The 26,428-nt window shown below is 37.4% G+C and overlaps 1 protein-coding gene across 8 annotated transcripts in view; it reads right to left on the bottom strand.

Annotated features, from left to right (window-relative positions):
• The window catches only part of ABL2 (ABL proto-oncogene 2, non-receptor tyrosine kinase), a 99,215-nt gene that overhangs the window by 6,617 nt on the left and 66,170 nt on the right, over window positions 1-26,428 (bottom strand). For 2 of the 8 annotated variants that reach the window (XM_010850145.1, XM_010850144.1), the window contains exons 1-10: window positions 19,149-21,001; window positions 15,852-15,914; window positions 14,450-14,620; window positions 10,461-10,756; window positions 7,053-7,325; window positions 5,894-5,978; window positions 4,770-4,947; window positions 4,020-4,204; window positions 2,565-2,717; window positions 1,602-1,691 (exon numbers count right to left, since the gene is read on the bottom strand). In XM_010850145.1, the coding sequence (XP_010848447.1) occupies window positions 1,602-1,691; window positions 2,565-2,717; window positions 4,020-4,204; window positions 4,770-4,947; window positions 5,894-5,978; window positions 7,053-7,325; window positions 10,461-10,756; window positions 14,450-14,620; window positions 15,852-15,914; window positions 19,149-19,260 (1,606 nt within the window). In that variant the 5' untranslated portion in view covers window positions 19,261-21,001. Of the gene's footprint in view, window positions 1-1,601; window positions 1,692-2,564; window positions 2,718-4,019; window positions 4,205-4,769; window positions 4,948-5,893; window positions 5,979-7,052; window positions 7,326-10,460; window positions 10,757-14,449; window positions 14,621-15,851; window positions 15,915-19,148; window positions 21,002-26,428 lie in introns of those variants that run through there. The other 6 variants (XM_010850137.1, XM_010850140.1, XM_010850142.1 and 3 more) reach the window with 3 other exon arrangements.

The following is a 26,428-nucleotide window of genomic DNA, read 5'->3' on the forward strand; positions in this document are numbered from 1 at the left end:
TAATTTACAACATTTTTGGTAATTATTTTCCAAAATTGATCCCCCACAAGTGTGGGTACATAGCACATAATTCAAGCCATGCCAATGAGATTCCAATGATATTCAGGATTTGACTCCACATGAACTAAAGGGTACAGAGAAAAGTGCTCTGATAGGGAGCTGCTTAATTTGGCCCAGAGGGTGAGCTGTGCCCTCCCTAACCTGTAGAAGTTCCATATATAGAAGGACGAGGATGGAAATACTTGTCATTAAACTCTGGTGGTGTACTTTTTCCTTTCTTCTTAGCAAAACACGATAAATCACTAAAGGAAGCAGAAAAAAAATCAACTTGCCTAATTTCTTCTTCAAACATTTTTTAACGTGAGCTTAAGTAGTGAGAGCTCTGTTCAATTATGAAGAAAAAGAAAAATTTGAAAAAATATGTATACAACTCTGGAACTACACAAAAATGTCTAATAGGCAATTAGACAGAATTGTGTTTTTAGCTCTCAAGGAATAGCCTATCCTTTTAATTTTATTTATTCAAGTATTTATTTAGTTTTGGCTGCGCTGGGTCTTTGTTGCTGCTCTCAGGCATTCTCCAATTGCAGTGAGTGGTGGCTACTCTCTGGTTGCAGTGTGGTGGCTCACTGTGGTGGCTTCTCTTATTGCAGAGTATGGGCTCTAGAGCACACAGACTTTAGTAGTTATGGCGCATAGGCTCAGCTGCCCCGCAACATGTGGAACCTTCCCAGACTAGGGATCGAACTCATGTCCTATGCATTGGCAGGCAGATTCTCAACCACTTGACCACCTGGGAAGTCCAGTCTCTCTCTTCCTAAGAAGTTTATTTATTCTCTGACTGGGCATTTAATCTGTTCAGTATTTATTTTTACTTAGCCTCGCCAGGTCTTAGGTACAGCATGCAGGATCTCTGATCTTCAGTGAGACATGGGGGATCTTTTGTTACAGTGTGCAAATTCTTAGGTGGGGCATGACAGATCTGGTTTCCTGACCAGGGATCCAACCCGGGTCCCCTGCATCGGAAACTCACAGTCTTAGCCACTGGACCAGCAGGGAAGTACCAACAAGTACGTTTACTGTTTGACTTTTGCATGGAATTTTAAAGAGACATTATACACAAAAGTAGGAAACTTCCTGTATGTGTCCATATACTTGTTTTTTACATAAGAAACAGATTCTCAGTGTTCATAGCTTAGCTTATTTAACATTCTTTTTCTAAACTCCTTTCTGTGTCAATATATTTAAGAATATCATTTTAACTACTCAATTATAGGGATGTAATAATTAACATACTGGATACTTAAATGTTCTTAATTTTTCAGTATTATAAACTACACTCTGATGTAACACCCTTACAGCTAAATCTTTGTTCATACTCTTAAAATATTTCAATATTAAAAATATGAGCTAGAGAGACAAAGATACATTTTAAAACAGCAAAAGAAAAAAAAAGAAAAAAGAAAACAATAATAAAGGCCAAGAATTAATTCAATATCCTGAAATAGAGTCCCAAATCATAAGACACTATCATTTTTGGAATGTATCATCCCCAGCACCCAGAACTAGCCCCCACCAACAGTAAATCACCAGGTTCTCACCTTCAGAAATGCTAGAGTCGTGGAACATGGTTTCAAAAGCTTGATGTGTTTCTGCAAAAGAGGGCCTGTCGGCAGGGCTCCACTTCCAGCCTATGTAACCAAAAGAGAAGAGTAGTAAAAGCTTCTTGGCAGAAACTAAATATTCAGGGCCCACCTGAGGGTGAGCTCCATGCTCTGGGACATGTGCTAGCTAAAGCACAGTTACAGCAAGTCTGCAGTGACAGTGAGGCAGCTATTTCTTAGTCCCAGCCTGAGGTGCGATGAACCCACTTCCTAGGGCCAGTCCTTCTATGCAGTCTCAGCTCCTGTTCCCTCCACTAGAGGGATGCAGAGGGGGTGGGGAGATGGTTTAGAAAAGTTTTCTTCCATTGGAAAAATGAAAAGTAGTAAAACCTCTCTTCAAACTCACTCACTCACTCACAATTAGTTGTACACATTCCAAAACATAACAGTGTATCAGAAAAGGGGAGTTTGGAATTCACATTTGATGACAGCAGTAGGCAGTCAATGCTCAATGAGAAAATAATGAGACTCAAATACATGGTGGTTTAATTCACCACTCACCTCCCTACTTTTTCATCTTTAAGAAGTCAGATGCTCTTGTTTACACATCACAGAAGTCACTTTCATGCATTCTCCAGTCTTCAACACTCATTTTGCGTAGCTGAGAGCAACCCTCCCCAACCTAATCTCCAAATCCATTTTTTATTACCTTATTATACAGGCAAATCTTTTGGGAAACTGAGTGAGTATTTGGCCATGGACAATGATTCTTAGGATTCCAGTGTGACTCAGTAGTAGAGCATACAGTAGCCCAATTGGTTGATCAGTGACCAACTCTATGTCACAAGGTTGAATACAATCTTACAACATTGATAGGAAAAATGTTTTCAATTTTGTTATTAATCATCCAGAATTGCTCATTTAAACTACTTCAAAATTAAAATCTGCAAGAATACTCACATGCTCTCATAAGTTCATACACCTTAGGGGGACATCCTTCAGGCTGCTCCATTCGGTATCCTTTTTCCAGTAGATCATAGACCTGAGACAGGTCAATACCTGGATATGGTGACATTCCATATGTAGCAATTTCCCATAAGAGCACCCCAAAAGCTGCAGAAGGGATTGTAAAAAAAGAGCTTTTATGTTTCTTCTGATTTATTATTTATTTTATACCATTAGGTAACTTCTCTTTCAAATTTTCACAATGCTACAATATTAGTATACTCTTATAATTCTTAAAACATGACTTGTTCTTCAAAATATTTTCCACAGGAAAAGTTTAGGTATAATCTAAAGACAGTTTTCTTTAAATTTCCCAATTTGGGGGACTTCCCTGGAGGTCCAGTAGTTAAGACTCCATGCTTTCACAGCAGGTGAAAGCATTTCACAGGTTCAATCCCTAGTCAGGGAACTAAGGGCCACATAAGATGTGACCAGAATAAATACATAAATAAGTTTCCCAATTTTTATTTGGATTTCCTTTACAACGAGGGAGAAGAAACTAGAGCCATATAAGAAGTTTGGGGTATAATCAAAACTATTCTTAAAGCAACTTACAATCTATTTAATGAGTTGCACAATTTTTAAGTCACTAATACTAAAGGAAGAATATAAAAATGGACACATTTGAAATCAAATAAAATTCACATGTGATGAAAGAATTTGCTTGATTCTGTCACAGGTTACTCTTGAGTTTGAGATTGCTGGTAAAACATGATCTAGAATTCTCGACTATTTCTACTGCCCAAAATCCAAACATCCTGACTCGTTCTGTCCCCCAAGTCACTACTAAATAATATTCTTTTTCAGGGCAGTAGAAACAAGATCAGTTACAAAGACAAATTCTAGATAAAACTTCACCATGCCTTCCTTGAAAAGATACATTTTAAAACAGCAAAAGAAAAAAAGAAAACAATAATAAAGGCCAAGAATTAATTCAATATCCTGAAATGGAGTCCCAAATCATAAGACACTATCATTTTGGGAATCTATCATCCCCAGCACCCAGAACTAGCCCCCACCAACAGTAAATCACCAGGTTCTCACCTTCAGAAATACTGTGTCACAGTGCTCTAGACACAAGCAATAAAGTCTAACATGGAAAACAGGGAGCTTTATAGAGAGGATTGTTAGAACTTCAGTGCAATATAGTATCTAGACTGTGAGTGCTCCCAAGGTAGGAACTTTTTTTTTTTTAACTTTATTCTTTACAGTTTCTTTCTACAGTAAGTACCCTGCAAATGCCCAGCAGATAGTATTTATTAATAATAAATGCTTGCTGAATAACTGAAGAAGGATGGGTGTAACAGCAGAGGATACTGATCATATACAAAAAAAGCAGCTCTAAAGAATTAAGCATTTAAAGTATAAAGAAAATGACGAGACACAGAAAAATGTCCTGTCCAACCTTACCCCAGACGTCAGATTTAATTGAGAAAGTATTGTAGGCAAGACTCTCTGGTGCTGTCCATTTAATAGGAAATTTGGCTCCAGCATGAGCAGTATAGGTGTCTCCGGTCATCAGTCTACTTAAGCCAAAATCAGCCACTTTCACCACATGGTTTTCTCCCACCAGGCAGTTACGAGCTGCAAGATCCCTGTGGGAAAGAAACCCTGCTGTGATTCTATTCAGATGGTTCTGGAAAATGGTCATGAATGCTCTAGTATCAGTTCTTTGTGCTGCAAGCAGAGTTTGATAAGTAAGTGCTGACAGGTATGGTAGTATTTCATGAAAATTGTAACATGGTAGAAAGCCACTAATTATACATCTCTTGCAGAATACTCACCAAGAGGCAGTTACATGATGCCACAATAAAGCAGGCTTCAGAAAACCAGTTCCCATTTATAAGTACACTGGGATAGGTTTCAGAGGTGGGTAACAGAGGTTTCAGTTTCTTTACTAAGGCAGAAAACTATTTTTAAAATCAAGCCACTAGATGGAGCAAAATGATCTTGGACTTAGTCCTGGGCAAAATAAAGAGCCTTCTGTTCTGAGAACAGCAAAGGCCCTGCATTAGTACTTTCATCAGAGGACACAGTAGGTTTCTAAGTTGGAAATGACATTACAATGGTCCTTGTGAAAGATAAAACTACTTTCCTGAGTTATCTGATATGCATGTCAGTTTCCTGGTTAGTCACAAGTGATAATCGGGTTTTACACACCTGTGGATGAAATTCTTCTTCTCTAAATACTCCATTGCAGAAGAGATCTGAGTGGCCATGTAAAGCAGTACAACTGCAGTCACCTCTTCTCGGTTGCATTCTCGGAGATAATCAAGCAAGTTCCCATAAGGCATGTATTCAGTCACAATGTAAAATGGTGGCTCCAAGGTACACACACCTGATGGTTCAAAGACAGCTTGTTTTGTTAGTACGTAGTTAAACACGCCAACCACTTTGGCAAGAATAACTGACAATTTTTAAAAATCTAGTCCAGCAGTAATCTTTTCCTTTCCTGCCCTTTCGTTCTCTGAAAAGAACATAGCAACGTTAAGAAGCTGGATGATAGTGAGTTTCTACTTCCAATGATACCATGCTCTGGAAATTCACATGCATTTTGAGAATGTGCCTGTTTGAACAAAGGTAGAGTCACTTGTATTAATTCCTTAAGGGGTCAGGACCACCAATACCTCTATAGAGTTCTGTATGAGCCCATGATTTCACATCCTCAACTGCCTCCTGCTGACAATGTTTATCTAAAAATAACAGCAACTGTGCACACGGTAAAGACTATATGAGCCCAGACTGCAAGGATTTCATTACTACACAGCAGACTCCCAGTAAAAATACAAAAGAAGCGATTTCCTTTGGGATAGTTTGGCTCAATGAACACCCAAAGAAACTGGCCTTATTTTTAAAAGGGCAATTGTTTCAGTCAAAGATTTCTCTGTGACCTGAATAGGTGAGAAGCCTATCGATCCCTGCAAAGCACTTGGGTGGTCACAATTTTTAATCTGTTTCTGTTCAACAGTCCTTTGCTTAATGTCTCTTTATTTTGTAAAAAATATTTTGGGATAGTTTGTGGCTTAGTATCATTTCGAATGACTCTGACTTTGGATCTGGGGCAATCAGCACAAGCTGGGCAGTTTCATACATTGCAATCAATGAGGTCACTGTTTCTTGGGTAATTTTAAAACACAGAGACTTCTGATTAATAACAACCATTTATTGAAATAGATTTATACTGAGAGCTTCCGCCATGGTGATACAAAAGGAGGACTGGGGACAACAGGGGTTGGGGGACAAGCATCTTTGAGGAAACCTATGGTTCAGACAAGCTCCCTCACCTAATAGCTGTACCAGGTTAGGATGCTTGATTTCCTTCATCACTGCAGCTTCCTTGAGAAACTCCTCCACCTCCATAGTATCTTCCTGGAAAGGGGGGGAAGATAAGAAAGAAAAAAAGGAGAGGGACAAGCCCCCATCTTAATCATATGAGTCAACTCACACTCCTAAAACCTCAGTTTTAAAAAGGGGTATCTTTTGGATATTTTAGCACTTACTTCAAGAAATTTTATCGCTGCCTAGTATGCTCTGTATAAGTCCAATTAAGAAAGAAAAATGTCTCTTTTAATTTATTCAGTATTTGAAACTGAAGTAAAATTTAGTAGGGTAAGTATAATTCAGCAATCACGTCCTAGCACAACTGAAACACAAAAGACCTGGACAGACCATTCAATTCCCTGAAAGTCTCTTTCTAGATACCTTAAGCCTTTGAACGAGGAGCCAGAACAATTAGCTGTTTACATATTTGCCTTCCTGACAAATTCCTTAAGGAGCAAGATATGTCTGCAAGGCTGTGCATACTGATTCACACTCAGAACAAGCACTTAGTAAATTCTTGGTAAAAGAACTGGCTACTACTCAGAGGTAAAGAGCAGTCCTTAGGAGTCCTCCAGAGTTACTGAGGCACATGAGAAAATCTTCAGAGAATGGGATGAGTGACAAAACATGTAATTCGCTACCAGGATGCTTAACGGAGAGAGACAGACTGGCATCAGGAAGAAGATTTCTGTGAATATGAAGAATAAGGTGATCTAATCTCAGGGAGATGGGAGAAGCAAGCAACGGGAGACAAAGGACAGAACAAGAGAGTGATTCTCCAACAATGCATGGAGAATTCTGCCCAGCAGGGGTTGTTCTGAGGAAGGAAAACAGCTTGCTTTGCTTTTACAAGTTATAATTTGCTTCTAACCTCCCACCAAGATCTGTATCAACAGCCTCCAGAGACAAACCTTCCCCATATGTGGGTTTCACTGCGTTGTAGTGAATAATCTGCCCCTGCATTGTCAGCAATGGCACCAGGGTTAATCATCACAATTTGCTGATGTGCTTGGCACCAGTGGGTGGAAAGTGTTCCAAAGTTAAAGAAGGGCACACTGGTATTTCCAAGTGATTCAGCACAAAAGAAAAAGATGCCTGAAAACTGTAATCTCAGCAACCCACCTTCAATGTTTTCACAGCAACTGTAAGGCTGTATTTCTTCCAGACGCCAACGTAAACCTCTCCATACTGACCACCCCCAAGTTTGTGCTTCATGGTAATATCTGTTCGTTCCATTTCCCACTTGTCGTGGATGGGGGACACACCGTAGACTGTAGGCTTATTACACTTGGGTGCCGGATAGTGTAGGGTTGTCACCAGCCCATCAGCCACCGTGGAGTGATGGTGAACAAGCTCGGCCAAGGTGCTGAAGCGGCTCTCAGCAGTTACGTATACCTGGTGAGAAGAGCAGAGAAAAATAAACCAGCCGAAAAGGGGTCATTACCTCACTGCTCTCAAGATATGAAAATAAGCAGCACTAGTCACAATAGCCAAAACATGGAGACAACCTAAATGTCCATCGACAGATGAGTGGATAGAGAAGATGTGGGTGTGGGGGTGTGTGTGTGTGTGTGTGTCTGTGTGGCAACGGAATATTACTCAGCCATAAAAAAGAACAAAATAATGCCACTCACAGTGACATGAATGCAACTAGTAATCATCATACTAAGTGAAGTCAGTCAGAAAGAGAAAGACAAACACCATATGATATCAGTTATATGTGGAACCTAGAATACAACACAAATGAACTTATTTATGAAACAGAAAATCACAAACAGAGTGAACAGACTGGTGGCTGCCAAGAGGGAGGGGGTCAGGGAAGGGACAGAATGGGTGCTGGGGACAGCAGGTGCAAACTATCATATACAGAGTGGATAATCAACAAGGTCCTACTATATTCAATATTCCATGATAAATCACAATAGAAAATAATATAAAAAGAACACAGATATACGTATAACTCAATCACTGTGCTGTATAGCACACATTAACACAACATTGTAAACCAACTATACTTCAATTTTTAAAATACTGATTTAAAAAAAGATGAAAATAAGGCATTATCTTACTGAGATAAATGGAAGAATTACGGAAGAATTTAACCATGATGTTGGGGTGGGGGGACAGAGAACTTCAGTTTAATCTCATTTAAACTACTCTTCTTATGATTCCTAAAGTAGCTTGAGTCTTGAGGGGAAAAGCTTCTATCTCTCTGGATCATCAAGATCACTGGTCTTCAAATATTTTTAAGCTAAATGACGAAGGAACCCAAATATAGACGATAAAGGAAGAGAAGTGCTGATTAAAGTAGGTAAGAGGCTGGCTTCCTGTAAAAGCTTATGAACTCCCACCTCAGAATCTTACACAGAACATAATTTGAAAACCACTGATTTAATTTTTTGGTAGAGAGAGGGTATTCAAATATCTTATGATTTTTATTTCATTAAGAGGCACTTTTGAGTGTCCAGGCAATTTTTTAAAAAGAGCCACAATTTTACTTCAGAAAGTAAACAAAACAGTAGTTAATTTGTGATAAGCAAGAAGGATAAAGTAGGATAGCAGTCTCTGAGCCTTATCTTCCAAGGGAGCTTGCTTATTTTTTTAAAAAGAGATTCTAGTGTATAGAGAAGAGCATACAATTAATAAATGGAGAACCGATGAGTTCTATAGTGAACTCACCCATGATAAACATCTCCCACCCAAGAGAATTATAGTATTACCAGCACCCGGCAGCCTCCCTCCTGCCCTCCCAGCTATTGACCCCTGCAAAGGTAACCACTCTGCTGGCTTCTAACACCTTAGATTAGCTTAGATTGTGAACTGTACCTATGCAAATGGAACCACACAATAAGTATTGTTTTGTGCCTGTTTTCTTTCACCGAGCTTTTTTTTACTGTGATATAATTCATACATTTCACCACAAAATTCACAATTTCAATTGTGCAATACAGTGATCTTTAATAAATGCACTCATTGTCCAACTATTACCACTATCTAATTTTGGAACATTTTCATCACCCTACTCTCCAGACCCGTTAGAGGTCATTCCCACTCCCCTCATCCCATTCCTCAGTAATCACTAATCCCTTCTACTCAACTTTATGTGTAAGAGATTCATCTATGACTGTTCTAGAGGGCCAGATAGTAAATATTTTAGGTTTGTGGCCATAGCATTTCTGTCATTACTCAAGTCTGCCTTAATATTGAGAAAGCAGCCACAGACAATACATACACAAATGGGTGTATCTGTATTCCAATACAATTTTATTTGCAAAAGTGGACAGCCAGTGGGTCATAGTTTTTCCTAGTAATGTGTGTAGTAGTACTGTGTTCACTTTGTGTGAGATCCCATTTTACATACATACCACAATTTACTACTTCAGTCTACTGCTGTCAGACAGTTGAGTGTTTCTAGTTTCTGGCTACTACACATAACACTGCTATGAATATTCCGGTACATGTCTGCTGAACACACATGCACTCACTTCTGCTGGGAAGACAACCAGAAGTAGATTCTGCTGAGTGGCCCTTATCTGATTCTATTTGGTTTCCTGAAGAAAAAATATGTCTTATTGGGTGATGCAAATAAAATTAATAATTTACTGTTTCCTACCTTTTACCAGCCATTATCTTTTATGGAAATTATCTCACTGAATGCTTCCAATAAAATGGGATGGGAAACTGAGGCTTAAGTAAGGTCACAACGTGAATAAATGATGGAGTTACCCAGCAAACCAGATTTGCTTGCTCTAAAGCCTATGCTTTTCCCCTACTATGCATATCATAAAGAGAGAAAGACTGGAAGAAACAATTCAATCTAAATTTATTATTCAAGGACTTCCCTGGTGGTCCAACACTTAAGAATCTACCTTGCAATGCAGGCAATGTGGGTTCAATCCCTGGTCGGAGAACTAAGATCCCACAGGGCACAGAGCAACTTAGCCTGCACATCATAACTATACATTTACTGTTCAATAGAAGAACTGATATAAACCTACGCTTTGCCATTTATAAAGTAAGACAGTTCCATTCTAACATAGCCATTCTTAAACAGTTGGTCTTTCTAACCTGCAAAGTGCTAAATGACTGATTGACCTATTTACATTAACATACATTAATGATCAATATCAGTCTCAGAAGCCTAAAGTTTTACTCTTTAAACTTTCTGGTAGAGATTATTATAATTTTCATAGATAAAAGGTTTAATTTATAAAATTCCACACAATGTATTGGATGTATATGTGCATATGTGTATACTGATACCAGTTAACTTATACAGCTGTTTCCTTCATTTTTCATCTTCAAATCTAGCTCATCTTTAAACTCTTAATGTAATACTGTTTTTAATTTCCATTACTGAATTGTTTTGAAAAGAGTAAGCTCTCTCTCATGTGCCAAACAGCTCAAACTCACATCAGTGATTAGTTTCTTTAATGTCAGACATAAAAATTGTATTCTTTCATCATTCTGAATATTGCTTCTAAAGAGCAGGCCCATTCACACCAAGAGGTGGCTGCCGGCCAGTCTTACCTTGCCATCTGTGGTGGTATTGATCCTGTAGTGATACACACGCCCCTCGTACCTGAGCGAGATTGACAGCTGCCCGGGGCTGCTCTCACTCTCTCGCACCAGGAAGCTGCCATTGATCAGACTGCTGAGTAGGTACTCTGCTGCACTGCGAGACACAGGTCCATGATACCAGGAATGTTTTTCCAGGCTGTTCACAGGGGTGATGTAGTTGCTTGGCACCCAGCCTTGGCCATTCTTAGAGCGAACTTCGCTCCACTCTCCATTCTGGTTGTAACCAAGGACTCGGAGCTTTTCACCTGGCCAGGAGATCATTACAGAGGGAAAGAAAAGATGTAAGACTTTATCTTAAACAGAAACAGTCTACTGTCAAGCTTGAAATTCACTGAAAAAATGAATCAAGAACTTTTAAACCAGCACAGTTTTTTTAAAGATAATGAAAATGAACTTTGCTATCATCATAGCCTGACTGATATTTTTAGCTTGTAGCTTAAACAAAAGAAGCATACTTAGACATGTTTTTCTGGCATTATCAATAGGGTTTCAAAAGCTTTTATACTACAGGAAACTCCATATACATAACTAAGGTAGCACACAAAGAATAAAAGGTCACTCAAATGTCTGGAATAGGACATGGTCTCACTTCTTAAAAAAAAAAAAAAAATGAAATGAATTTTTTCCTCAAAACATATATATGGTCACAGAACATATATATGGTTCAGTGCTAACAGCAATCAAGGATTAGGGATTAGACATGTAAAACACAAAATTACTTCTAAATTTCAGTTGGCCAAGGCTACAAAAACCATCAATCAAAAACAAAAAACAAAAAAGCACAGACCACAGAGCTATCAGCAATATTTCAGAAAGAAAAGTGAGGACGTAGGGGTCGGCAGTCAGGACCTCGAAAGCACAATCTTTTCCAGGACTGAAGTTTTAAAATAATTTCCCTCCCGTTCCCCATAACGAATGAATCCCCCATCTACTCCTCTCAAATTAGTGTGTGGCAAAGAGAAGTTGAGACTAAAGTTGGAGCCTAAGACTCAAGTTACTCAGAGTATCTTTGCTATCAATTTCAATGTCCTTGATTTCTTTAATAAAGTTGTGAGTATCAACTTCAGACTCCCTAAACATGCTTCCTTATCCTGTACTTGCAGCCCAGGCAAAATAGGAAAGGTAAGAGATATCATTATCAGTAAATGATAATTTAAAGATTCCTGGGACTTCCTTGGCAGTTCCGTGGTTAAGACTCCATGATCCCAATACATGGAGGCATGGATTTGATCCCTGATCTAAGATCCCACATGCTGCATGGCAAGGTCATAAAAAAAATACAAATCCTTATAAGGCCTTACACCCCCATATCTGAGAGATGCAAGCCTTCCTGTAGAATTCACATCCACCTCTCAGTGTCAGAGAACAGAAGAAAGCCGCAGCAATCAAAAGCACATGGCCCAGTACTTACCAAGCAAAGACTGCTGGGGAAAAACTCAAAATTATTATTCTGCCAGTCATCTTTTTTCAGTGGTCTACAGAAATGTTTGCCACAATATGACTTTCTATTTGCCCCTACTATCTCACTAAGACCCTGGGTTGTGAGACATTCAGTGAGAAAAAACTCGGGTATGTGCACGTGCGCACGCACACACACACAGAAAATATACACACGTACAGGTAGATAGTGTGTGTACTATCTACACACTATCTGTGTGTACACTATCTGTATCTACCTGTACACACACTACCTGTGTGTACAGGTAGATAGTGTGTAGATAGTGGCGGTGGAAATGCACAAGCGTGCTGATAAATACTCCCCAATCATATCTGCAGGGAAAACAAATCTTAGTGCTGTCAGAAAAGCTATATAAGACTTGTCAGTCAGCAGCTTTTCTCTAATACTCTTAAGAAACTGAGAAGACTAAGTTCTTTACCAAGTACATTATTTTTCCTTACAAAGAACTGATAATGACAGGTCATCATAATCAGGATATAGTCGAACACTCTAGGTTTGGGGCTATTTGTTTTTCTCTTTTTTGGCAGTTGGGAGGAGAATTTTCTACTCTGGAACTTTTGAGTACCATGAAGATTAACAATGGAATAAACATTGACCTTATTGCCAGAGAAACCTGATTTTTTAATTCAGGCAAAATATTGCCTTCAAAGAAATTACTAAAATAAGTATTGTTATTTAATTAAAAATATATTTTGTCTTTTAAAATAAAAAAACAGCTTTAGCATGACAATATTTTATATTAAATTAAAAATAAGAACCTGGATAAAAACCTGGCATTTCATAGGTTTTGGACTATACAGCCCATGGAATTCTCCTGGCCAGAATACTGGAGCAGGTAGTCAGTCATTCCCTTCTCCAGGGGATCTTCCCAACTCAGGGATCAAACCCAGGTTTACTGCACTGCAGGCAGAATCTTTATCAGCTGAGCCACCAGGGAAGCCCTTAAAAGAAATCACTGTTGATTATAAGATAAATGAAATCCCACTTTTTGAGATGTATAACTGGTAACTGATGAATCAAAAGGCTTTCTTTATCAATGTATCGCTGGTGACTGAGCAATCTTGGAAAATATTGACATGAAAATTGTATCTAGGAAAGAGTGTTCTGAGTCACCTTCACCAACTTTCCCAATGAAGCACCTTAAAGTAAAAGACTGTGTTGTAGCCCAAAGAGACTACCTACCACACAGAGTATAAAATATTTCTGAACTCCTGTATCCTAAAACTGTAAAAATTTCCTCCCATCATAAAACACAGTTGCACACACATACAAATACCATCAAATGCATGTATACATACCATCATCCCCACTCTGGGACATACATATACCCCAGAAACTCAGTTTTAAGGATTTCTGCCTTTGATGAATCTGGCTGGATTTTAAGAATTGATGTATAAAAATATTTTACTTCAGGGTAACATTCCTTGAGTGGAGACCTGTCTTCTTAATTTGGTGATCCACTCTCATTTACTATCTCATTTCAAACCTTACAAATAAGAGAAGTATTGTTTGACAAAGAATCATTTAATTTATACTTTCAGGTAGCTAAAAATTATCCAGAATCTTATTTTTTCCTAGTAGGAAGCTTTAATACATTCAAAAGACAAGAAAAATATAAGCAGATTATCAATCCAACTCATGTATACAATGACAATGCCCACACTCCTATTTCTTTCTCATAAAAATTCCACATTTTCTGTCCTCTTCAGAAAACCAATAATGGATGGTTTTTACATGATTATGTTCTTGGTGTTCTCTTTGTTAAGAATTTACTACTGAAAACAGTACTACTACTCTGTTGTGAGTGTTACTGCAATAGAAACCCTTCCTGCTAGTCCTTTCACTAACACACACAAACACAAATGAGAGATAAGTTGTCTAGGCCAGTGCTACCCAAAGCAGGTCCACAGCAAGGTAAGATGCTTGTGCCAGAGTGCGAATCACTGGACCACTTTCTTCAGCTTTGTTAAAAAAAAGAAATGTCAGCTGAACTAAATAATAAGTGTACTTAGCAATGTAGTTGTTTTACATTTTGAGTACAAGTTCTTAATCTCAGTGTAGACTGGTAACGAATGGTCTCACAGGAAGTCAGCCCACGAACGACACTTAAGAGTAGCACTGGGGTCTGGAAACCCGACTCCTCTTAGTGAGCCACAGTTCACTGAAAAGAGCTGTACGGTAAACCTAACCTTTGTGGCAGACAGATGCTGGCATATTATCTACAGAACAAAATTTTGAGAAGGAGTCGAGTTTATGTATATATTGTGCAGTGTTTTTTTTCTAATGTACTTTGTCTCATTTTAGCCTTAATGAAAACTCTATGAAGTAGATAAGGTGGCATTATCCCCAGTGAATCAGAGGTATCTGGGCCCAAATTACCTACCTAATTCCAGTCAGAGGCAGAATCCAGAACAGATCCCATTATATCTTAACCACTAATAAAAACTGAAAAGTGAGAGGATGTCACATAGAAGCTCACCTTTAGTGATGCTGAGTGTGTTATCACCACTTGCTACAAAATCATAAAGTGCAACAAAGAGATTAGGGTCACTCTCGGTGGCTCCAAGCAGGTTCTCCTTGGAGCTCCACCTGATGGCTTCGTTCAGGGCCTGGGGTTCAACATCACAACCGTAGGGGCGATGCAAGGCTTCTGAAAGACATAGAGAGAAAGGAGTTTACACCAAGTCCAACAGCTGGAGATTCATTTGAATTCACTACACAGACAGTATTTTAGCTGTTGGCATTATACTGATGGCTCCAGCAAGGAACAAAACCATACACGTGGTTGTGGAGTCATGAAGAATGAGCAGATGGCATGTCTCCTAAGCAGGAGAGAAATCTACTTGTTGAAAACATAGTAAGATAGAGCAAAGAACACAAAATGAGCATTTAGCTGTGATGCTTATGCATGAACCAAAATCAGAGGTAAATGAATAGGAAACATAGTTTCCTCAAAATGAAAGAAAAAAAAATCTCAAAAAGAAATGCCAGTTCATTTTATAAAACACACAAGATATTTTGTCTAGATGATGGTGGTTTTAAGAAGGAATAGGTATGTTTTATAAATGAAGTTAAGTCCCCCCAAAGTACCTTTCTCCCCTTACTATCTCCATATAAAACAAATTTCAGAAAAGATAACAGAGATTTTTAAGAAATATGTATAGATTGTATTAATCCAGGCCCTCCATTTACATATAGAAAATTATAGAAATAGTGCTTTTAGAAAAAAAAACCCTAAAATTATCTACTAAACAGAAAAGTATTTTGGTTTAATACAAAATATTCTTGGCATCCCAAAATACCTTTGTACTACCATGTACAGTCTATAACATAACAGCTTTCCACTGTTAATTGTTTTAATAAAAAACAATTTTTCCTTATTTTCTTTTCATACATTTTTAATAAAATACTGTAACTTAATTAGGACTCAAAATACGGCTGGCAACGGACATGATTTATTGAGTTTCTATCACCTGTAATGGTTGAAGCCTTGTAAGACCTGGTTTCTTCTTCAAGGCTTTGTGGTTCCTAAATTTAGTTACACTAAACAAATAGGTGATCCTTACACCATGTTAGTTTAAGATCACCTGCTTCTCACAGTTCAGAATAATCATACCAAAAACACACTGTTCTTTCAGTAGCAATTTTCTTAGTCACTAAAAATGGGTTTTAGTGGCACTCTGCCACTATGCAACTGCCTCTGTCATATAACAATTCTTTTCTAGTATGTCTCCCTCTCTTCCACTCATTTTTAATTTAAACTTGGTTTTATCATATATGAAGAAGAAAACCCCTTGAATCCGTGGTTTTATTTTCCAATCCACTCCCTCCTCTCCACCTGTACTGCCAATGTCTTAGTTCAGATTCCCAACATCTCTCACCTGGACTACTGCCTCCAGTCTTGTCTCCCTCAAATCCATCCTCCAAACAGCTGGCAAAGTGATCTATTTAAAACAAAAATTTGACCATGTCACTCTTCTTAAGATACTTCAATAGTTCACCATCAAGCTAAAAATCTCTTTTAACAAGGCCTTCAAGGTCTCTTATAATCATATCTCCACCTATTAATACTTCTCCAGCTTCCCTTCTCTCCCATTCCACGCCTTGAATTTTAAATTTGAATAAACACCATGATGCTTCCTGCCTTTCTGCCTTTGTTCACATAGTCCTATCTTCCCAGAATGTGAACTCATTCCTCTTTTTTCTTTGACAGGCTGACTTCTATTCATTTTAAAAACACTCAACTTCAATGTAACCTCCCCTTGGAAGCCTCACATACATTATACTTGCTACAGTAATACCTCTTATTTTTATCCTCCATTTATGTTCATTTCCCCAGCTTTACAAAATAAGCTTCTTAGCATAAGAACTTTATCTTTTTTTCTAGCAAGAGTCATATAATATGTGTTCAGTAATTTTGACTGAATGAGTAACTAAGTTTCATAAAAATATAAGTGACAGGAAACAATGAGAAAAAAAAAAAAGCAGTCTTTTAAAATAGCATTAACCAGTGTTTTTTAAATGGCTTCGTAGCTGTCGATATCCTATAGACAGAAATTCCTCTTGTAGGTCAGATGCTTTCCTAACAGTTTATTTCACTTCTTCACATTCCTTCTTCCTCTTAAAAAGAATGTGTTTTTTAATTTTCACAGCTAATTAAATCATTTTACATTAAGAAAGTTACAACAAACCTGAGATATGTCCAAATGTCCTGAAAAGATAATCTGAAACAGGTATCTTGCTTCTTAAGCACATAAGCATAGTGAATAGGAACAGCTGTACTATCCACTGAAATAAACTAGGATGACCAAACTTGGAGCTCTTTGACAGCTCCCTATCTTAGAATAAAAGCTAAAGTCCTTACGAGGGCCTTTGCCCAATTCATCTTCCTACTCTTCCTTCCCTACTTTACTTCATTCCGACTACTGGCCTCCCTGCCGTTACCTGAACAAGGCAGGCACACTCCCACCTCAGGACCTTTGTACTGGCTTTTCCACCTGCCCAAAACATCCTTCCCTAAGCCACTGACACGACACTTCACCCAAATGTTCCCCTCTTGGTATGGCATTCTCTAACCATCCTACTTTAAAATGCATCTGTTCCTGACAACACTTCCACATCCCCTATGTCTCCTTTACTAATTTCTCTCCATTGATCTTATCACGCCCCAAAATGCAATTTACTTGTCTATCATCATATTCATGTGAGCTATTATCCCACCCCACTAGAATATTAGTTTTATGGGGACAGGTAATTTTTATCTGCTTTGTGTACACTGATAAATTCCAAGCACCCAGAACAGTTACTGTATATAAGGGGCTCTCAAAAACAATCTATTGAATAAATGAATCACACATTCTGCTACACTTACAGAGTATACACTGAGAGGACAGAAGACAAAACTCTGCAGTCAGAAAAGGTTTCAGAGAAAAGAAAGCATTTAAATTAGATGAGCACATTTAAACTGGATTTTGCACTGATGACAGTAGAATGACAGACTGTCAAAATGCAAGGATATGTCTATGACATGTGAGTCATCTGTACTGGAGAGGAACTCCATCAAATTCAAAGAAGGATTTTGAAAGGCAAGTCAGCCTCTTAAAACCATGTTAAGTGACAAAAGGAGAAAAGAGAATGAGACCTTCAGCACAATTTTATGAAAACTTAAAACATATACACATGCCAAACAATACTGTACATTTCTCAAATATACAAAATAATAAATACAGGAAGACAATCATTTCAGAGGCCAAAGTACAAAAAGAACCACATCTTGGAAAACAATCCTTTTTATTCTCCAATTCCCTTCTTCCCATCTCTGGTTTTTACAGTCTTTTTGGTCAAGTCAAAAGATCTTATTTCCTTCCTTTCTTCTTTCTTCCCACTCACTCTTTTGTTCTCATAGAACTAAGGGTCAGTTTCCTGTACAATCTGCCTGCACAGGATATCCACTTAAACACCATCCTACCCACTAGCACCAAACAAAAGAGGAAATTTTCCAAAGACAAGAAACATCCTAACATTTTCTTGAGAATGAACATGTTTTAAATCATAAGGAGTTAAAGAGCTAAATGGAGGCAAAAAAACTAAGGAATGAAGACAAAAAGGGGTGGGGGGTCTATAGAAAGTAAATGCCACAGTGTTATCCAGTAGAGCCAGCCTATGCTCCTTTCCTTGTCAGCTTAAGACAGACAAATCTGGATGATTCAGAGCTACTGCATCTGCCCAAATACAAGTGCGCAGGCTGGGAATGTTTTATTTTTGAACAATGTTAAGTGACTACTATATATAAGGTACCTTAGATAGCGAGTTATCCTTCGTTAATCACTATTATGGAGGCACATCATGGACTCACGATGAGGCAACAGAAGACTCTAATTTTTACTTATGGAATATGGAACCCAGAAATAGGTCCCAGCAGAAATATATTATGACTATTAAGAAAAGGTCATTTTTTTCTACTGATATGCCTGTAGGATACAAAAAATAAGGTAAAACTAGTAAGAGTAGCTTGTACAGAAAATTATCAGGACTAAACAAGACTCAAACTCAAATTCACAGATAATTCCTAAATTTAATGTTTAATTTTATTAAAAACACTTTCACCAATTAGTCATTCAATAAATTTTATCAGTTTAAGTAGAAATTTGTCAGTTATTAATTGGAGAAATTAATAAAAAATTTCAGTTTAGCAGGCATTTCCAGGCATTTTTATAAACACTTACCTTGCCAGAATTCTACTTTGACTGCATATTCTTAAAAACTAATACTTTTTTTTTTTTGCCATGCCACGTGGCTTGAAGGATCTTAGTTCCCCAAGCAGGAGTTAAACCCAGATGGGCCCACGGAAGTGAAAGTGTGGAGTCTAACCACTAAACCACCAAATCCCTAAGGAAGCTAATACTTTTTAATACTGCTTTTAAAAACTAGGGTGGTTGGATAAACCATTCAATTGTTCTCAATATCAAGCCACACATATCTTAAAACTAAAAAATACTGCACATTATTCATTTATTCTTTTATTACTAAGGCCCTACCAGGGAAAAAACACATGAAGCTTCACTAGCCAAGAATAAAGATGTTAACAACAATAGCAGTACAAATTTTTTGGAATCTCATTCAGGCTTGATTACTGTGGTTATCTACCCTCCTGCAAATGATCACCCCTGTTATCATACCTGTCAAGCTGGGGAGAGCCGTTTCTGAGGCCTCATGGCATAGACAGCAAAGCGATGTGTCCTGATCTCTGCCATAACAATTAGGTGGAAGCAGAACCATCCCAAAGACCATTCCTCTGCCCAGAAGCACGAAAGTTTAACTGTTCTCTGTACAGAGGAAGTCTTGGAATTCTAGCCTCTGACAAGCAATACCACATGCATGTGACACTTATTCATGAACTCAGTGGCCAAAGGGAACCAATGGCAGGGTAACATTTACAAGTCCAATGTGGGTGGAGAGTTACCTAAAGGGAAATGTCTAGTAATCAGCAAAACATTGAGTCAGAATAGAGTTACTTCAAGAACTCTGGAACGTTTTGAAAAACTAAATAAGTAAAAACCAACACACATGAGTAACAAATGATAAAATACACAGGCGTCACTGCATGTAGCTGGGATTTCATTCCTAGGAGATGATGAAGTGAGATTGTACAGAAGTTTCCTTGGAGAAAACATGTTTACAATAAAACACCAAATACACTTTTAAAAGAGAGGAAACGCCTAACAACAGTCATCTTTTGCATCACTTAAAGTTCAAGAAACCACAAATCCAAAGTTAAAGAAATGGTTGCAATCTGATTCATAAGCACAGAAGCCAGGAAATGAGGGCCTTCAGTAAAAGTTTGGCTCTATTGCTTAATAAAGGTTAAAAACGTGGCATGATAGTACTGAAAACTTTAAAGGTTCTGAAAGTAAAAGCCTAATCTTTGTTAATATATAGAACAAAGTTAAATAAAACTCAAGAGCCTTATAAGAATGAAACTAGCGAAATCCACCAATGATGGATGACTTTAGGGATATAACCTACAAAAATAATTCTAGAATGTCTGTTATTATACAAATATTTGTTAAGTAGCTGTTATGTACCAGCCACTGTGCTAGGTTCCAGGTCAACCAAAGTAACAGGGTAAAATTATTGATAGTAAAACTGATACAGCCTTCAATAAAGATGTTACAAAAGTTATAATGCAAGCTTAAAGAAAGAATGACTCTGGTGTAGGTAATAACTAATTAACCTTTTATGAAGCCAGTACTGTTAACATAATGAGGAAAGTAAGAGTTAAATGACTAACGGGTTACCTCAAATTAATGACTCAGAATTTCAAATACCAGGTTGAATTTCTCCTTCCCTGAATTACAAAAAATAAAAGGGAAAGAGGCTCCATAATTCATGTTCTATAGATATCTATATTCTATACTATATGATTTACTATTTAATCAGTAAATCTATTTAAATTATCAATAATGAATAGCTCCATTTTTTAATCCTCCTATATTGTAACCAGGAGTACAGAGGATGAATAAACAAAATATGGTACACACAATGGAATTTATTCAACGATAAAAAGGAATAAAGTTTTTATATATGCTACAATATTGATGGGCCTTGAAAACATCATGCTAAGTGAAATAAGTCAGACACAGAATGACAAATATTGTACAATCCCACTTATATGAAATATGTAGAAGCTATTCTAGCTCTGGAAATCTAGCTCTGCACTTGGGTGGCTATGTAACACTGTGAATGTACTTAAGGCTACTAAACTGTATACCTTAAAATAGTATAAAAGGTAAGTTTTATGCTATGTATATTTTCTAATTACAGTTTTTAAAGTAAAAAAATAAGTATTTGACTTCCCTCATGGTACAGTGGTCAAGAATCCACCTGCCAATGCAGGGGACATGGGTTCGACGCCCAGTGCGGGAAGAACTCACATGTCGAGGAGCAACTAAGCCTGTGAGCCACAATTACTGAAGCCCGCATAGGGCCTGCGCTCTGCCACAGAAGCCATCACAATGAGAAGCCCATGCACCGCAACTAGAGAAAAGTCCCTGAGCAGCAAGGAAGAGCCTGTGTGCTGCAAAGACCCAGCACAGCTATAAATAAATAAATATTTCTTAAAAACTTATAAAAAAAATTAGTATTGACTCTCCAAAGACCTCTGTTATGTAGGTTGTATCTATCATTATCTACCATATTTGAAATTAAAACTGAGAAATTGTAATATTAATTTCAAAATAATAAACTCATATGTTAACATTTTATTAAAAATAACTACTCTTGAAAAGAATTAAGAGGTAATAGTAACACTGTCATTTTTTGCATATATCTTTAATATCCGTCTTAAAACAAGATGGATGAACCTTCATTCTGCATTTGATCTACTGTGATGTTATGTTGAAGTATACGAAAATCTAACTGTGCACAGATATGGAGGTATAAAAGGAAAAGATATTTTAACAATCTTTCAGATAATGATGGATATTCTTCTCTGATACTATACCAAAACTCGACAATTAGTAGTTCTTTAAAGCCTAACTGTATACTGAAATCTGAAACCAAATAGATAAAATTTTTATAATCTGTCAAACTAAAATTATTTTAACTTGTACTTGAAATAAGTCTATCTTGTACTCTGCATTTTTTAACATCATGTATTGATCATCTGGAAATATATCCACTAAATGTTGATATATTCCATTATGTAACTTTGATACATCCTGTTCATTACTATCACCATCAATCTCACCACAAAAATTTTGAGTACCAGGTAAGTTCTCACAATCACAATGGTTATTACTAATTTTATAAAATTCTAATTTTTGTTTAAGAGCCCAAATTCTACCATTTCCAACAATTCCTGTTTTCTTTGTCTTTTTTTTCCCCTGTTTTCTTTGAAATAGCAAATTTACTTCATTCATTTTTCAAGAAAATGTCTACCAAATCCCAATTCTGAATGGTTTGTCATTCAATCTTTTAAGTGAAAACAGGGTTCCCAGAAAAGAGCAGCCAGCTCAGTTAGAAGCACAGCACACGTGGACACGGGTCTCTCTACACACAGCCATAGCATCCGGTGAGCAACAGAAGTGCTTTCTGCACACTTTCCATTCTGTCACATAGGATACTAAAAAGACATGTAGCTGAGAATCAAGACTGTTTATAAACATAATCATTTTTACTGCTTCATCAAGGAAATTCTTAGCGAGAGTGTGGCGGTGACAATGCAGTGATGGCTAGGTACAGTTTAATGTCACTACCTTGATTTCTATCAAGGACTAAGCAGTTTTACCAACAGTGCTTTCGCACCATCAGTGCAAATGTCAACAGAGGGATTTGTTGAACACAATCAAATTTTGAGAACTGTTGCTACAAGGATATCCACATGAGTTAATCTGCTTCATTTTATTTTCAATTTTTCAGTTCTGCTTTATACATTTTATTTCATTACATAAAATATTTACATGGTTCCAAAGTTGAATCTACAGAATGAAGCACCCTTCTCTCTATCCTAGTCACTCCTTCCTTAGAGGAAACCTAAATTTATATGCTTTATTCTTACACTGTTTTAATGTAAATGGATACATGCTCACATCCCCGCCCTTCTTCTTAAACAGTAGGATATTTCACACTCTTTCTCCACTCTGCTCTTCTCACTTAACTGTAAGATCACTCCACAGTAGCACATAGAAATAGTTATTTTCCTATGTACAGCTGCATAATATTTCATGCCAAATGCCACAGTCTTAAATGAGGACAACTGAGAATAAACACTAAGTTTTTAAATTCTGGATCATGAACATGAAAAAAATGCCAATTAAGAGGTTCATTCGTGAAGTTGGAAAAAAAAAATCAGTACTGTTTATGTTGTTCAGTTCCTAATTGGCAACTAGACATCTCCATTTATGTTATAAACTTACACACACAAATACAAATCAACAAATATTTTTTGCTAAAGCATGTCGACCCCCCTCTAAATTGCACTATACAGCACTGAATAAGGGACCCCCTAAAAAAATTCTCAATAATTCAATACTTTTCTACAAAAGCAACTATTGTTCAGACAATAATTAATTTCTATGTATTATTTCTGGATAAGAAGAGAATAGCTACAGTGACAGGACACTCAGGAGTTCACATTAACCCTTATATTAAATATTGCTTGTCTGTAGTCACACAGCTCAAAGAAAAAAGGAAAACGAAAAAGCCTACACAACTCCCACAATAAAAATTAGGCAAGGTTCATCAAGTCATTAAGGACACTGAAAGGATATGCAAACAACTCTGTGGGGAATGAGTTTCAATGACGACAGCCATCTAAGTTAGAAAACTATAAAAATTAACAAAAGACACTCAAAGTATTTTTTAAAAAACTTTTCATTCTATGCTGTTTTTAATGACCTAAGCCATCTAATACCACCTTTAACATTTTAGAGAATAAATAAAATGAAAGTGAGCATGAAAAAATTATCACCAAAAAATGATAAATGAAAGCCAGTAAGACTAAACACAACAAAGTTATTAGTATGACGTATTCTTTCTAAATTGTTCTCAGTTTATAAAATATATACTCATTGAAAATCTGAAAACTATATATACTACCCACTCTACATCCACACTTATTAAATTATTAAAATATTGGCTCTTTTAATCTATATCACATTTCATTCATCCAGTTAATTATTTATTGAGTGAGTATGATGTGCAAAGTATCTACTAGGCAGGATACATCAGGCTCTAGGCCAGAAGTAAAGTCCGTTAAGAGACTGAGGTAAGGTGAGGAGTTTCACTACTTCACTGCAGGATCACACTTACAAGAGAGCTGGAATACTGACAACTGAATTTCAAAACTTGAAGGCTAAAAAGAAATGAAAAAACATTATCTCAAGTGCTGAGAGAAAAAAGCTGTCATCCCCAAATTCCATAATCACAGAAAATATTTAGAAATTAAGATGAAACAAAGACTTCTCAGTTGAAGGGAAGAACTCGCGACCAGCAGACCTCCTCTAAAAGAACTGTTAAAGGAAGCTCTTCAGACAGAATGGAAATACCAGAAGGAAACTATTCATTAGGAATAAATAAAGAGAAACAAAAATAGTAAATAGCATATAGACTACTCTTCTCTTCTTGAGTTGTTTAAAATATGCTTGATGGTTAGAAGCAAAAAATGTTAACCCCATTGCAGGGACTTTTCAATGCAGGTAAATGTAACAACTGTAACATAAAGAGGGAAGAGAGAACTGTATGACAGGAAGGCTTCCATATTTTACTCGAAGTGGTAAAATGATGAATCCAGGTAGAGTGTGAAAAGTTCAATATGTATACTGAAATCCATACAGCAACCACTAGAAAACCTATACAAAGAGATATAGCCAAAAATACAACAGACAAAAAAGCAAAACTAAAAAGAAAAAGTGTTAATAATCCAAGAGGGCAAAAAAAGGGAAACAGAAGAACAAACAGAAAAAAATAAAAACAGCAGACCTAAATCCACATATTAATAATTACATTATATGACAACAGCCTAAACGCAGATGTATGATCCAGCTACAGGCAACTTATTTCAAATATAATCATATAAGTAGGTTAAATGAGCTTCGGCATCAGTCCTTCCAATGAATATTCAGGGTTGATTCCCTTTACAACTGACTGGCTTGATCTCCGTGCTGTCCAAAAGACTCTTCAGGAGTCTTCTCCAGCACCATAATTCAAAAACATCAATTCTTCACGCTCAGCCTTCTTTATGATCCAACTCTCCACATCCATCCAAACATGACAACTGGAAAAATTGTAACTTTGACTAGACGGACCTTCGTCGGTAAAGTGATGTCTCTGCTTTTTAATACACTAAATTTGTCATAGCTTGCCTTCCAAGGAACAAGCATCTTTTTAATTTCATGGCACAGTCCACAGTGATTTTGGAGCCCAAGAAAATAAAATCTCACTGCTTCCACTTTTTCCCCTTTTCAGACAGGGGTACTTTCACTAATATTTCAGGATCTAATGGCAGTCCTTAAAATATGTTCAATTCCATTATTATTGAGATACAGAAACAAAGCTATGTAAAAACTAGATGATCTCTAAAGTGGCCATATCGTACCTGTTATTAACCTTCAACCTCCCAACAGAGCAGCTAACCAGCATTCTAATAAGAAAGAGCATCAATTTCACACTATACTACGTTACTCTCAGCAATCACATCTTTAGGAACAAATATTGGCCTCTGATTACAAAAAGACTACAATCTCAAATGTTAACAAGCTTTTTGTTTTTTAAATCCAAGACTTCAGACTCTGTATTAAGAAACCTTGTGCTTTGCCAGTGAAAAATTGAGGTGTCCTTCATTAAGTTATTTAAGTATCTTACAAATTTCATTTGTAAAACAGGAAAATAATGGCAAGTACTCTACAGCATCCTTAAATGAGATTAAATGCATGTAAAGTGCTTAGTAAACTTGACACCATAATTTAAAATTTTAGTTCCTCTGTAGTCTAAAAGTGGTCCCTTCCTTGAAAATAAATTCACTGAAAGAATAAATGTGCTGAGCTCAAGTGGGAAGATTTGCATGACTAACCAGAAGTGAAAGGTACAAAAATAAAAACAAACAACTGATGAGCCCCTAAACTTATACAAGGTTAACTCTCTTTGGGTCAGTAAGTAATCCCTGATAGCTCAGCTGGTAAAGAATCCACCTGCAATGCAGGAGACCCCGGTTTAATTCCTGGGCTGGGAAAATCTTCTGGCAAAGGGATAGGCTACTCACTCCAGTATTCTCAGGCTTCCCTGATGTCTCAGCTGGTAAAGAATCTGCCCGCAATGCAGGAGACCTGGATTCAATCCCTGGGTTGGGAAGATCCCCTGGAGAAGGAAAAGCCTACCCACTCCAGTATTCTGGCCTGGAGAATTCCATGGACTACATATATAGTTCATGGGGTTGCAAAGAGTCAGACACGATTGAGCAACTTTCACTTTCACCCAAAATAATGTTTATAACTCTTTCAGTTCAGTTCAGTCGCTCAGTCGTGTCCGACTCTTCACGACCCCATGAATTGCAGCACACCAGGCCTCCCTGTCCATCACCATCTCCCAGAATTCACTCAGACTCACGTCCATTGAGTCAGTGATGCCATCCAGCCATCTCATCCTCTGTCGTCCGCTTCTCCTCCTGCCCCCAATCCCTCCCAGCATCAGAGTTTTTTCCAACGAGTCAACTCTTCACATGAGGTGCCCAAAGTACTGAAGTTTCAGCTTCAGCATCATTCCCTCCAAAGAAATCCCAGGGCTGATCTCCTTCAGAATGGACTGGTTGGATCTCCTTGCAGTCCAAGGGACTCTCAAGAGTCTTCCCAATACCACAGTTCAAAAGCATCAATTCTTCGGCACTCAGCCTTCTTCACAGTCCAACTCTCACATCCATACATGACCACAGGAAAAACCATAGCCTTGACTAGACGGACCAGAT

The sequence above is a fragment of the Bison bison genome, unplaced genomic scaffold, assembly GCF_000754665.1.
Source record: "Bison bison bison isolate TAMUID 2011002044 unplaced genomic scaffold, Bison_UMD1.0 scf7180017864289, whole genome shotgun sequence".
Classification (NCBI taxonomy): Eukaryota; Metazoa; Chordata; class Mammalia; order Artiodactyla; family Bovidae; genus Bison; species Bison bison.